Consider the following 14,898-nt stretch of genomic DNA (forward strand, 5'->3'; position numbering starts at 1 on the left):
GCTATGGCTTTTAATAATAGGCAGGTGTTTGAGATTAATATATTCTTTCAACAAACATTAATTTGAGTCCCTTACCTTGTGCTAAAGGTTTCCCAGGTGCTAGGAATACAAATGTGATGTGATTTGTTTCTATTAATACAAGATCATTATTTATAGCAATTTCTCTGGAAAAATAATTAGAGTGGTTTTCAGGTTAGTATATCTTACTGTGTTCTGTCATCTTCCTGTTACTGCAGTAGAACATAGAAGAGGGGATGCTGTTATTGCCTGAGGAATTGAATGTAACTACATTATATCTCAACACAAAAGGTTCTTGTAAGTGGGTGTATATGTGTATACTCTATTTTACAGTCAAGGCACTCTCAAGGCTATACTTTCATAGCGTTTTTAATATTTGCCCAAGAAAATACAGAGATACGGGAATTCTAGGCTTCATATAGTATAATCCAAAGTTAGGCCTTTCTGGTTCTTCTCAGATTTCCACAGTGGAATTATACGAGATTGAGATTGTACCATTTATAAGGAAATGAAAGATCTGGAAAAAATTATGTTAAATGACATAAACCAGATCCACAGAAACAAAGGTTGTATGGTTTCTCTCATTTGTGGTAGAGAGAATGGGCCTAAAAATCTGTAATTAAACATGTTGCGTGGTATGCAAGTGCTTATAAGTGAATTAACTGAAGGAAAATAGAAAAAGTAAATAAAAAGTAAAGTGGCTCACGCCTGGAGTCCTAGCTACTCAGGAGGCTGAGATCTGAGAATCACGTTTGAAGCCAGCCTGGGTAGGAAAGTCTGTGAGACTCTTACTGGAAAAAAGAAAAAAAGAAAAGAAAAAAACCAACTGGAAATGGCACTGTAGCTCAAGTGGTAGAGCACTAGCCTTGAGCACAGAGAGGCTCAGGGACAGCATCCAGTCCCTGAGTTCAAGCCCCAGGACCAGCAGAAAACTAACTAAATAATAATGAATGAATTAGTTTTATAAACCCCTTCTCAGGAAAGGTTGTGCTAAGCTCCTTCTGGTTCCCTGAGGCACTCTGGTCCCATAGACTGCCCTCCCCGGAAGACTTTTCCATCCTTATCCCCAATGCCAACTGTATTAAGATTTCAAACCAGTCTCTTTCACGGAGCTAGAATTTACTTATTTTGTCTCTGCACAAAAGATTTTTAAATTGAAAAAATTGTCTGGTCATGAAAGCCTCTGTAACACAAGTAAATCATTGATTGGGTGGGTCATGAGGAGAAAAGGTAGAAGCCTGTATGATTTTAGAATTGACTATGTAAGATGTTGTTCAGGAAGACCGTCCATTTTTTGCCCCTTGCCCTTACATCTGAGGAAGTTTGTCATTGTTGTTATTCCTACATGGCCCAAACGGAGAAGAAAAAGAAGGAAGAGGAGGCGTGGGGGTGGGGGCTGAAAAGGAGGGGAGCAGGAGAGGGAGGAGGAGGAGGGGGAAGAGGAGGAGAAGAGGAGGAAGAGGGAAAGAAAAAAACATTAAAAAAAAACCTTCTCGGAAAAAGTCAGTAGTCAAGGATGGTAGAATGAATTTTTTTTTTTAAGTGAAAGAATATACTTGTCTTTATATTTGAAATATTGAAAGTTGATTGAAACATGGCTGATGCTAAATAGCTTGGAACATTGTGATATTTTCAGCAAAACATTATCTATTCCTTCCTTTTGTGGTCCTAGGAATTAAGGCCAAATTCACTCTCACTGAGATAAACTCCTAGCTTCAGCCATTTCATTGCTTTTGGGGGATTCATCAGGTTTGAACTCAGGGCTTCATGTTTACGAGGCTGGTATGCTACCACTTGAACCAGTCTACCAGCTCTTTTTGTGTTTGTAATTTTAAAGGTAGGGTATTGCTTTATACCCATGCTCACCTGGACTGTGATCCTCAAATTTGTTCCTCCCTACATTGCTAACACTCTGATGTCCCTATCTCCCTATCTCTGTCTCTCAAGTAGCTAGGATTACAGTGGGAGCCATCATGCTGGTGCAAAACACTTTTTATGTTAATAATTCCACTCCCATCTTTTCCTGTAATCATATATTTCTCTCATTTGAAGCATTTCTATTTGTAACGAAGGAAAAAAATAGAGAATGTTCATATATTCTGTATAATTGTTAATACATTCCAGAAATGGTTTGCTTTCCTTTCAAATAATTATTTTACAAAGAGGGGATATATTTTCCAAAGAATTTTGATGATACTCCCAAGCCATCTTTTCTCACTTGTGAGACCAGCAAGAAGTAGCTGACATTCTCATCAAATGGAGAAAAAAAAATCAGAACTATTTAATGGCATTGGACTTTACTTCCACATAGCTGAAAAAAAATCACTTTTTTTTCTTTTTTGGTAAGGAGTATTTGAATCAGCCATGTGTGAGTTTGCACAAAACCTGACAAACTATTTTAGAGATTATCCAACAAAGAACATGGTTTTTATTTATACCAGCATACATTTCTTCTACGAAAGAGTATGGAGCAAAAGTACCCTTCCAGAGTAGGAAGCACTTTTCTAGTTTCCTGTGGGGGAGGTTGCACCCCTCTAACTTGGATGACCCATGTGTGTTGAGGTTGATGACCAGATTGTATTGTCTTTCACACCACAAAGGGACTAGCAGGTTGGAAATTCAGGGACATGACAAGGTGCTGCTGTTCCCTCTCACTTAGATGCCTTTTATACTCCATAAAACAAACCCCACTGAAAAGAGAACTCATTTCCAGCTTCTACTTGGTCCTCTGCATCTAAGTTATTGAGAAATGCTCAGCAAGGAGCAAAATGTGGGTAGGGTGGCCATCTGTGAAACAGAGAAATTGAAGTCTACTCTGCCTACATCCTAGAAGTGTTCCTATCTAAGACAAGTGAATAAGTGCACATTTATTTATTTATTTAGTCAAAATTTCTTTGTTACCATGAAGTAGTTGTGTAAAGGGGTTTCAATTCAACAGGTCAGTATGTGAGTCTAATTCATCTTGATGAGTGTCACCCTTGCATCATTGCCATCTTTCCAAATGCTCTCCCCTTCATCGTCTGTTAATATACATGGGTACTTACAGTCAAATTTGGGCATAAAGTACATTGATTAGCAAGACTGCAGTGACTGCTTTTATTCTTAAATCAAACTGATCATGTTGATGGTGGTCAAGAAAAGGACCCATCTAACCCCTTGTTTATGTTTCTTTCAGATTCAACCTCAGATGACTTTGACCCTGCTTCCACCAAGAGCAAGTATGACTCACTGGATTTTGATAGTTTATTGAAAGAAGCTCAGAGAAGCTTGCGCAGGTAACGTGTCCCCTTGGCTGAGGATGAGAGAGAGAGACGGTGAATACCTCACGGACAGCGCGTCCTTCCCTGACGGACTATTGCAAGTCACACTTAGAAATCTCTCCTACTTTACACTTTCTGTACAAAAGCAAAACAAAACAACAACAATACAACAAGAACAACCACAGCAACAACAACAATGGTTTACATGAACACAGCTGCTGAAGAGGCAAAAGACAGAAAAAAAAATATATATATATATCCAGTAAGCACATGTGTATTCATGGGTGTCAGCTTTGCTTTCCCTGAAGTCTCTCGGTGACTGTGTGTATGTGTGTGTGTGTGCGTGTGTGTGTGCGCGCGCGTGTGTGTGTGTGTACATGTGAGCACTGGGAACACCTGAGCAGAACGTGCAAGGGCAATCCACTTCAAATGGCAGCAGTTCCATGAAGACACACTTAAAACCTAGAACTTCAAAATGTTCATATTCTATACAAAGGAAATATTATATATATATATAGATATAGATAGATAGATATATCTATAAAGTAAAAAGGAAAGAAAACTAACCATCCAACCACAAACCACCCTAAAATGACACTGCTGATGTCCAGTATCAGCCTCTCTACTGATTTATAAGAAAGTGCAAAACCAACCTGAAGCAAGCTTTCTCTCGTAACACAATGACTGACAATCCCGAAGGAAACCACAGGTTCCACCGAACTAATATCTTCTGTCTCTCTTTCTCTGTCTCTATCTCTCCCTCTTTCTTTCCCTTTCTTCTTCTTTTTTCTTTTGCCATGGAATCTGGGTGGGAGAGGAGACTGCAGGCACCAGAATGCTAAACTTTCCTAACATTTTGAAGTTTCTGTAATTCATCCTGTGTCCTGACACCCATGTAAATGTCCAAAATGTTGATCTCTTCCACTGCAGATTTTAAAGGCCTTGTCACTGGTCAAGCAGGCAGCGTGTTCAGTGGCTCCCTCGAAGGAGCGGACATGGTGTTATAAAATGGATGAGAGTCAAGGAGAACTCTCTGGGTGTGTTCCGATAGTGTAACTGCTGCATTCTCTGATGTAGTTAAGTATTTACAGATGTTAAATGGAGTATTTTTATTTTATGTATATATTATACAACGATGTTCTTCTTTTGTTACAGCTATGCACTGTAAATGCAGCCTTCTTTTCAAAAACTGCTCAATTTTTCTTAATCAAGAATATTCAAATGTAATTATGAGGTGAAACAATTATTGTACACTAACCTATTTAGAAGCTGAACTTACTGCTTATATATATTTGATTGTAAAAAACAACAACAACAACAACAACCAAACAACACAAAAGACAGTGTGTATGTCCATTGAGTGCAACTACAACAAATGATGCTTTACGTAATTCATCCCTTGTTAGGTAAGCTTCGATCTAAGCATCTTGTCAAAACAAATATCCTAGTCCCCTAAAGGTATTAACTACTTCTGCGATATTTTTCCACATTTTCTTGTTGCTTGTTTTTCTTTGAAGTTTTATACACTGGATTTGTTAGGGGAATGAAATTTTCTCATCTAAAATTTTTCTAGAAGATATCATGATTTTATGTAAAGTCTCTCAATGGGTAACCATTACAAAATGTTTTTATTTTCTCTATCAACAGTAGTTTTGAAACTAGAGGTCAAAAATCTTTTTAAAATGCTGTTCTGTTTTAATTTTTTGTGATTTTAATTTGATACAAAAATGCTGAAGTAATAATTACAGTATGATTTTTACAATAATTAATGTGTGTCTGAAGACTATCTTTGAAGCCAGTATCTCTTTCCCTTGGCAGAGTATGATGATGGTATCTATCTGTATTTTTTATAGTTATGCATCCTGTATAAATACTGATATTTCATTCCTTTGTTTACTAAAGAGACATATTTATCAGTTGCAGATAGCCTATTTATTATAAATTATGAGCTGATGAAAATAATAAAGCCAGTGGAAATTTTCTACCTAGGATGCATGGCAATTGTCGGGTTGGAGTGTAAGTTGTTCATTTGGGATAAACTCGGCTTTTGCAGAAGCAGTGTGCCTAATTGCACTAGCATGGCCTCTGACGTGACCATCATGTTGTTTCTTGATGACCTTGCTTCTGCTAAATTCAATAACAATAAAAAAATACCTTCAGAAAACAACCTTCGTTCTGAGCATCCGGATTTCATCTGAGTCTGGAGTCCCTGCTATGGAATTCACTAAAGTGTGGAAGTGTGTATTCAAGTTTCCAAATTGAGATTCGGTTGCTGTTGGCTGACATGACTTTTCTGGAGGATGTGCGATACCTACTACTTACTCGTTCTTTTTTTTCCTTTCTCTCACCTAACACAATCTTATAAGATGGGTTTCACCCCCAGGCCAAGGCAGCTCATTTGATAGCTGCGTTCATTTATCACCAGCATATTGTGTTCTGAGTGGATCCACCGTCTGTCCTGTCGGATGCTTGCTCGAGTTTTTTGGCTTCTTATTTCTAAGTAGATAGAAAGCAATAAAAAATACTATGAAATAAAAGAACTTTGTTCACAGGTTCTGCGTTACAATAGTAACACATCTTTAATCCGCCTAATTCTTGCTGTTCTGTAGGTTAAATGCAGGTATTTTAACTCTTTGTGAACGCCAAACTCAAGTTTACAGTCTTTCTTTCTGAATTTTGAGTATCTTCTGTTGTAGAATAATAATAAAAAAGACTATTAAGAGCAATAAATTATTTTTAAGAAATCGATATTTAGTAAATCCTATTATGTGTCCAAGGACCTGATGCGTTCTCTATTTTGCCTTTCAATATATGTGATCCAATTTTAAATACATTCTTTATTTTTTTCCCCTGAATTGTTGACATGAGTCAAATATTTGGTTTATTTCCTTATGTATCAAAAGGTAACACTATAGATTTCATGGTGAGGATTAATTAATTAATCTCCCGACTTTGGGCCTGAGGAATATTGTTCCAATGAAGAGTCTTTTCTTGGTGGACATCAAATTACATCTAAAATTAGTGGAGCTTTCGTATCTTATGCAGACACTGTGGGTAGCCCATCAAAATGTAAGCTGTGTTCTTTTTAATTTTTTAAATGTTTTTGAGGGGGGAAAGAATATTTCAATAGGGCACATGCACCCCATTATCATTGGAGGCAAATTTCGGTGTTGATCTATAGGATTTTTTTTTTTTTTGATGACTATGGGCCATTGCCTTCGTGCTGTGGTTAAGTACCACATCAACAATTTTGGTGACTGAGAACTGGTGCTTTTGAAATGTGGGGGTTTTCAAAAAAGAGGTGAAGCAGAAAATAATTCTTCCAGTGCAACACGATCCTTTTTTTTTTTTTCTTGCTAAATAAACAACTCTGTGAACAATAGTTGGGCTGTCAACATTCAAGCAGCGGAGAGGAAACTTTGCACTATTGGGGGTATGATGCTTGGGTCAGCTGGGAAAAAAAAGGAAGCCTTTTCATGCCTTTAGATGTGAGCTTACAGTAGGTAATGATTATGTGTCCTTTTTTCTGATGGCTGTAACGAGAACTTCAATCACTGTAGTCTAAGACCTGATCTATAGATGACCTAGAATAGCCATGTGATATAATGTGATGATTCTAAATTTGTACCTATGTGACAGACATTTTCAATAATGTGAACTGCTGATTTGATGGAGCTACTTTAAGACTTGTAGGTGAAAGTGTAACACTGTCGGTTGAACTTAATGCTGAAGGGAAAGTGAACGATGAGTTGAGCTCTGGCTGGGCTCTTTTTCCACCTGCCAATTCTACATGTATTGTTGTGGTTTTATTCATTGTATGAAAATTCCTGTGATTTTTTTTAAATGTGCAGTACACATCAGCCTCACTGAGCTAATAAAGGGAAACGAATGTTTCAAACCTACTTCTGCTTTTCTTATTTATCGGAACCAAACTGCTGAGCATGTTTCTCAGATCAGTACACGTTACTCGCTTTTCATTATTCTCACTCCTCTCTGGCTGCCTTTCCCTTCCTCCCTTCTTTTCCATATTCATGGACACATTTCAGCTCAGAGGAAACAGCCACCCTTTGTGTTTTTACTTTGTCTTCTTTTAAACCATAAAGGAAGACAGACGTAATGTGAAAAGTGACCCGAGATTTTATCAAATGGATTAGCTCATTTTTACTTGCCTTGAACCCTGGAAAGTGTATGTTTTTAAATTATGAGATATTGCCTTTAAGGAGAAGCCAGCTATGTATTCATTGGAGAAAGTGATTCTACTCTGCATGGACTTGGGTATTCTTTTCAAAGTCTGGAATCAAGATCTAGTCCTCAAATAGGATGAGCTGGGATGTACGAGATGAATTGGTACCTGCTGACCTGCAGCGCTAACAGAGTGCCTATCCTGCCTGGCATTTGATGGTGGTCCTAATGAAAGATTGAAGTACTAGTACTTTACCCTTCTCTTTTCAAATGGGCATTTCTACTCAACCACTTAACATTGCAAGATGGAGCATTAACATCACATTGGGGAATAGCAGCTCTCTCTTTTTCTCGCTCCCTCTTTTTCTCATTCTTTCTCTACATATATATTACATATGTACATACATACACATATATATTACATATTTATATACACATATATATTCCTGTCCTTGTCCCAAAGTCTCTTAGGCCAGAATGTTTGTAAATATTGGAAATATAATAGAACCATCAACAGTCCTTTAAAATCTGCTAAATAACAGCACACTTCCATTATTTTATACCAGTAGTGAAATTTGTCAGTCATCTTTATCGACATAGAAAACAAAGCTTACTACATTCATCTGTAACTGTGGATACTCAGGAGTCCTAGATACAGCTGGCCAAACTAGACCCTGTTTTGTCTTCTGGCTTAAATTATCTAGAATATTCTTCATCATCTGGCTAGAAACAACCAAGAAATTAAAACAGTGCATGTCTTCCTTAAACAGATCACTTTTTTCCCTTATAAACCCTTTGAGGGCAGAGAGAAAATGAAGCATGTTTAAGAATCACAAGGAGCCACTAGTTTGGTTCTGATCAGAGACAAAAGGACTTATTCCATACTATTCTGAAAACATTGAGCTACTTCTATCTTTGATGATACTAATGATAAAACAGTTATGGAACTCCCAACTAAATGCACAATTGACATAGAGAATTTAAAAAGAGCCTGTTTTGTTCCCCCCAAAAATCTTCAAATCCATTGGAATTAACTTGGCAGTCATATGGAATTAAAATTTTTTTTTCAACATTACCAGTTTTCTCTTCTTCTTCATAGCATTAGTTAGCTAATCACTGGATATAATTTACAGCATTAGCAACATTATTATACTCATTTAACTCTAGTGTTACTAGCTACACAGTTGTAACTCAGCATTGATTACAAAGTATTTTAACCAGAGCATACTTTTTTTTTTGCAATATTTACTTATGTACTTTGTTATTCTCCTTGGTATTCCATGTTGAGCACATGCTACACAACTATAAATTAATCTTTGCATTTTATCAAATGGCAGAGAGTAATAAAGAAGGTCACAACACATAGAGGGCTTGCGTGGAGGTTTGTAATATCATGATTTAAATCTCAATGAAGATTTAATCAAAAGCTGAATTAATCCTTAGAGGAAACAATGCTGTATATACTCCATTGATGGGTACAGAGTATCCTATTTCTTTTCACTGGTATCTGTGAACATGTTGGGAAAAGGCCTATAGGGGGCTTTCTTTTGTTATTTGTCTGATTGTTTTTGGTGTGAATGAAAATATGACTCCTTTGGTGAGGGGAGCATAATGCTGCACAATACCTTTAATAATGTCCAATACCTCGTGTCATATTTCTTCAGTTCCATAGCTTGTTTTATTCTGTTTACCTTGGTATTATCTGTTCTTCAAGTGCATGGTGAAGACAAATACCCTTCACCTTCTTGTCCCCCTCAACATATCCCATGTGATTGCAGGAGTTGTGCAGAGTCCCCAAAGTTGCCCTCCAGTCAAGCATGTGGAATGTGGGGGTCACATAGGCTGCTTTCCAGATCCTTCCTGTATAATCAGGTGACAGCCCCAGGGCAAATTCTCAACGTTGGAGGACACTGAGAACTTGCCAGAAGAAATGAACATAAAATGCAGGTATTTTGAGGAGCAGGTTCTACAGAACAGCCTAGTATTGTTCCAGGTATTGACCAGGGCCAAAAGGCCACCAGCTTCCCACATCCTGTCTTTCTGCTCATAATTCCACAGTAAAGTGACCATGTCCAGTTGAGCTGAGCCTGTGCAGGTCCCCACTAGCTGACTTATGGAAGGGACAAAGTGGAATTAATTAGTTGAAAAAAAAAGTGAGAGCACTTTTAGAGGAGAAAGACCAAATGATTCCATAATATTTTCATGATTAAATTAAATGACCATAATTATACATGCACATATGCACACCAAGGCATTATAATAATCAAGAGCCATGAAATACGGTATTGTTTGGAATGTATGCCTATGTCACTTACTGAAGGCAAGTAGTGTGACACTTGAATTTGCATATTGACCGTTTTCATACATTTTCATATATTAACTTCGTATATTAAAATCTGAATTTTTAGGAAAAGAAAATACTGATTTAGAAAAAAATATTGGGCTTCTGTTGTTTTCTTGACTATCAGGTGCACTTAGCAACATTATCCTTTTTTTTTCACATAGTTTTCTGTGATGGATTTTCAACAAGATGACATTGAAGTGAAAGCTGAAATTAAATGGGAAGGGATGCATGTTAAGTGGTAAAATCCGAGATAGCTTATTAGACTACTTAATTGAAGGGAATTTATTTTTGCTGCTATTAGGAAGTCTATAGTCAAGTTTCTCTTTAACAATAGTAATTGATTGGCGGGGGGGCGGGGGGGAGTAGTTATAATAGTATACTTACCACGCACAGTACCTTCTGGCAAGTCACGTAAGGAAATTCACAGATACTTTCCATTGACTGACTTGGGTAGTGTTGAAGATCCAGTTCTGTCCTCAGCTGTATCATTGCTTCCTCTCTTCATTTACAACCAGACCGCAATCTTAGCACACTTAATGGACTTACTTAATTCTTTAAAGAAAGTGAAGCCATGCTTGCTCCCAGTTTAACTACTCAGCAGAATTTTAGTTTCATTTATACCCTTTATTTAAATTCATACCTAAAATTTCATAGTGCTTTAGAGATATGGCCTCTGTCAATGCTTCCTCATTTGTTGGCAAGGATATGGTGTTCACTATCCCAGAAGGACATTCAGTTCCTTTACATCCTAGACAAAAGTAAGTTAGTCAATTGGTCACATAGCCTATTGTATGGCCTTAATACTTTCATGCCAGGTAACTCGATGGCCAAGTGTTATGCATAATCCACATATCCTACACTTACCTGGACACGTGGAAAAAGCATTATAGTGCCCATTAATGGACTATCGTTCTCAGAGTCAAATGTCTGAATCCAACAGGAGAAAATTGGAAGGAAAGCAGAAGTTGGAGTGCCCTTCCCATGGCTTGGTCTCAGCACCTAGAGTATGAGATGTACCTATGTGTCAGGGTGATGTGGTGTGGTGGCCCACAAAGGGAGTGCCAGAGCATGCACCTGATGAATGAAACCATTCATCAGCGGGTCATAAGAGCTCCTTTGTCACATGGGGCCAGTGTGTCATTAAACACTGCCTGCCATGGCACACCATGGAATGGACTAAGACTAGAAAGGCTGCCTGAAGGAAAGAATAAATAGAAGGTTAACCAAACACAGTCAAACTTCAGATACACAGTTAAGGTTTGGACAAGGATTTCCTATGGTTTCTGATTCAGCTTTTATGTGGATACATTTTGTGGGATTACATAAACAAAGGAAGCAATTGTAACGCTGTGAAGAGGCTACTTCCAGGTGCGCTTGTTCAGAGTTCCTGATTAAAATCCTGTTTACATCTGGGCTACTACATTGGTGGGAGGCCTCTTGGGAGTTTCCATAGACAAGATTTTTGGGTAGAAATTTTAAACTTTCATTTTGTGGAATGATAAAAAAGATCATGATCCTCTCTGTGCACAATATAAAGGATTCTTCATGTTCCATAACGCTTGAAGGATGGCTTCTTTTTATTACCAATTGTTGTAGTCTTGTCATCTCAAAATAGTCATTTGTGGCAAGAGATCTCACGTTCACATTTTGAAGGCTAAACTTAAATCCACTTAGACGTCATTAGAATGGAGACATGTAGATTTTTGGCATAAGGGATATTAAAAAGCCACTAGTTGTTGTTGTGCTGTTTTTCTCCTCTAAACTTGGCTTTATCAACTTCATTTAGAAATTGAACAAGTTAAAAGTTTCCTTTCTTACAATCAGCCTGTAGACATACCTTGACATTCTGTTTCTCAGAAATTCAACTCAGATAATGCTGTTGCTTGTTCTGACCCTTTTCCTTGAATATTCCCATTTAAAGAGACACATATTCCTCTTGTAGAAAGAATGCAAACAGAAAGCTACCCTCATGTTGGAAATCTATTAGATTCAGAGGGTTCTGAAGAAAATGGAGATAATGATCATCATGATAGAGGTATTAGCTAACAATGATTGTCGATTTTCTGTTTTGTAATCACTGTGCTTGGCTGTTCACAGAGTATTATTTTCTTAACTCATTCTCCTAACCCAGGGTAAAGAAAAACACAACCCTCCCATTTTATAGATGAGGAGATGGAAGTTTAAGGTCATCATCATTATGATTGAGGGTAAAGACTAGTTGACTTCAAAACTTTTTTTCACAACTACTCTGCTGTATGTAACATGATTCTAGGACTGAAATATTAATGTTCAAAAGAAAAACAAAATTCTGTTGGAAAATCAATTTTGGTTATTGAAGTTGGTGTCATTGTGTTGTTTTCTTTGGATTGCAGCCCCATTCTTTACATTTTACTTTCTTTCACTCTACATCCATTGAACTCTAAAGCACAAGTCTGAACTAGGCAGGCATCAGTAGCTCACGCCTGTAATCTTAGCACTGAGGAGGCTGAATTCTGAGGATCATGATTCAAAGCCAGCCTGAGCAGGAAAGTCCGCAAGACTCTTATATCCAATTAACCAGCAGAAAACCAGAAGTGGCGCTGTGGCTCAAGTAGTAGAGCACTAGCCTTGAACTGAAGAGCTCAGGGACAGTGCCCGGGCCCAGAGTGCAAGCCCCATGACCAACAAAAAAAAACAAAAACAAAACAAAAACAAAAACAAAAAATGAAGTCTGCACTAGAGCAGAAAAAGGATAGACAAGATAGACACTATGTAGCTGGTAATGTAAGAGAAAGTTAGAATGTGTATTTCCTAATAATAGAACACTAGATAAGACCCTTAGTGTGAGCCTCTGTGTTCTCTCTCTCTTTCTCTGTGTGTGTGTGTGTGTGTGTGTGTGTGTGTATACTATTTTATAGTAATGGAGTGTGGCTAATAAACATCATAAGTTAAAAATAAAACAAGTCAAAACCACATTGAATCCCCCTACCCTATTGAGCCTCCCTGCATAGGAACACTATACTGCAGATATCAATACATCACATGACTAATTAGTAGCCCCGTTCACTGCTGCTGCACAGCATCACAAGAAACTACTGTACTTCCTGCTACTAGCTCAGGAAAAGACCAACATTCAGGGTACAATTCTGGTGGATGTGTATTGCTTTCATCCCGTCCAAAGTAGAAAAAAAAAAAAAGAACAAAAACACCTTAAGTTGCCTGTCCTTAAATCGTGTTTGTCCCATCTGAATGAACGGTCTCTATAATAATTAAAACCAATGAGTCTTTAAGCAGGGATGCTTAATGAACTCATGGTATGTAATCATTCTTGAAAGTACTGATGGCCAACTTAAAGAAAAGATAGACCACTTCCCACATGAAAACAGATTTGGAAGCTTGTAATGATCTACTCTTACTAATGAAGAATTGCCTGAGAAACACCCTCTCTGGTTTCCCAAGCATCTTTCAAAAGCATCCAGATGAAGGTTGGCATGTGTGACAAGCCACCTTTTGACTGAATGTTTCTTCATTCCTGTGGCTCCATTCAGTGTCAGGATACAGAGCGAGGATGGGTATCAGCTCATCATGACAGAGGACCTTAAGGTTTCTCAGATATAGTTATACTAACCTCTCTACAAGCCTGGGGGTTATTATGAATACTACTCACTAGATACTTGTAATCCCCATTTATGGAGAGCCTTTGTGGGAGCAATGTCCTTGTGGAAAAGGGGGGCTTGGTTCTAACATGGCCAAAGCTGGGAAGCACCCCAGTCCCCAGGCTGCACTTAGAGGCCTGCTAAAATTATGAAGCAAGAAAGGGAAGGATGATCATGAATTTAATCTTTGGCATTCTATGAACCCAAATAAAAATAATCTAGGGCTTGTTGGTGTGCAAAGTAGGTGAAGAATTTTTAAGCAACTGGTTTAACCAATGGCTACAAACAAACAGATGCTATCAGAGACTCTTTAAAAGATATTTTATATTTTTGATGAGAAAGCATTTAAACTAAAAATCCAAGTATATAACCTAATATTATTGGTTTTCATGTATCTGGGACTCAGATCTGTGAGGTATTACCTCTATTCAACCTTACAAGTGACAAGAGGGTTCATTTATGTGTGATTTCCATTCATTTACTTCTTTACATTTCCACATACCCGAGTCAGTTGCAGAATTATCTTGTGTGTCTTTTGAAAATTTGCGTAATGTTTTTTTTCTATTTTATGTATCCTTCTGCAATTTGCCTATCGTGTCGTTTAATGCAAATGCAATTAGAACAATTGAGCTGGGGTGGAAGGCAGAAGGAGTTCCATCTTTCAGGTGTTTGGCTGTTCCCTTGGCAGCTGCTCTAACTGTCTCAGCGAATCATTCTTCACAACACTCCTGATAGTTGTCTCTGTTTCCCTGTTACCACTTGGGCTCATGGTGAGGTACATGAGTGGTTTTAATCATGTTCCAAGAGATAAGGAAGTCATAAAATCAACACAGAAGATGTAAACCCATACCCAGGTAGTTGATTTGTGTGTGTGTGTGTGTGTGTGTGTGTGTGTGTGTGTGTGTGTATTTTAAGAGAATGAGTTCTTTGGTTTTCCTTCTTCCTTTTTTCTTTCTTTCTAGTTTTGTTAAATTGGAGAGTTTTACCAGGCTCTTCCCCTTCTCATTCCCACATACCTGTGTGTGGTCATGCTTTCTCCAGAGAGGACATTGGGGTTCTCCTGCACTGAAGAAATTATTTCTGCTAAGAGTAACCAATTAAACTACTTACCAGCTGGAGCACATGTTTCCGCACTTAAGTTAATTGAACTGTTGCAAACTAAGTATAATACTAAATTGTTTCGGTATTCCAAAGTACACCATGCATGCAGATAAAAATGGAAATAAAAGAAACCAAATCAGTTTGGAATGTGCAAATGAGGCCTACAGTGCTGGCATTTAGATCTATGACTGGATAACTCCAGTAGGTACTGTGGAACTTTTTTAAAAAATTCATCTTTCTCTTGCTGATCTCTCCTTTGAAAACCCTGAACCACTCCTTGATGTGATATTCCATAAGCACAAGTCAGAAAGAGAAATGTCTGAATCAGGGTTTTCTACCAATTTGCCCAGAAAAGAAA

At 37.8% G+C, this 14,898-nt stretch overlaps 1 protein-coding gene across 2 annotated transcripts in view; it reads left to right on the forward strand.

Annotated features, from left to right (window-relative positions):
• Ppargc1a (PPARG coactivator 1 alpha) overlaps positions 1-7,180 on the forward strand; it is a 116,884-nt gene extending 109,704 nt beyond the window's left edge. For both annotated transcript variants that reach the window (XM_048364211.1, XM_048364210.1), the window contains exon 13: positions 3,194-7,180. In XM_048364211.1, coding sequence (XP_048220168.1) covers positions 3,194-3,297 — 104 coding nt within the window. In that variant the 3' untranslated portion in view covers positions 3,298-7,180. The remainder of the gene's footprint in view (positions 1-3,193) is intronic.
• The last annotated feature ends 7,718 nt before the right edge of the window (positions 7,181-14,898 follow it).

This window comes from Perognathus longimembris, chromosome 16, assembly GCF_023159225.1.
Source record: "Perognathus longimembris pacificus isolate PPM17 chromosome 16, ASM2315922v1, whole genome shotgun sequence".
Taxonomy (NCBI): domain Eukaryota; kingdom Metazoa; phylum Chordata; class Mammalia; order Rodentia; family Heteromyidae; genus Perognathus; species Perognathus longimembris.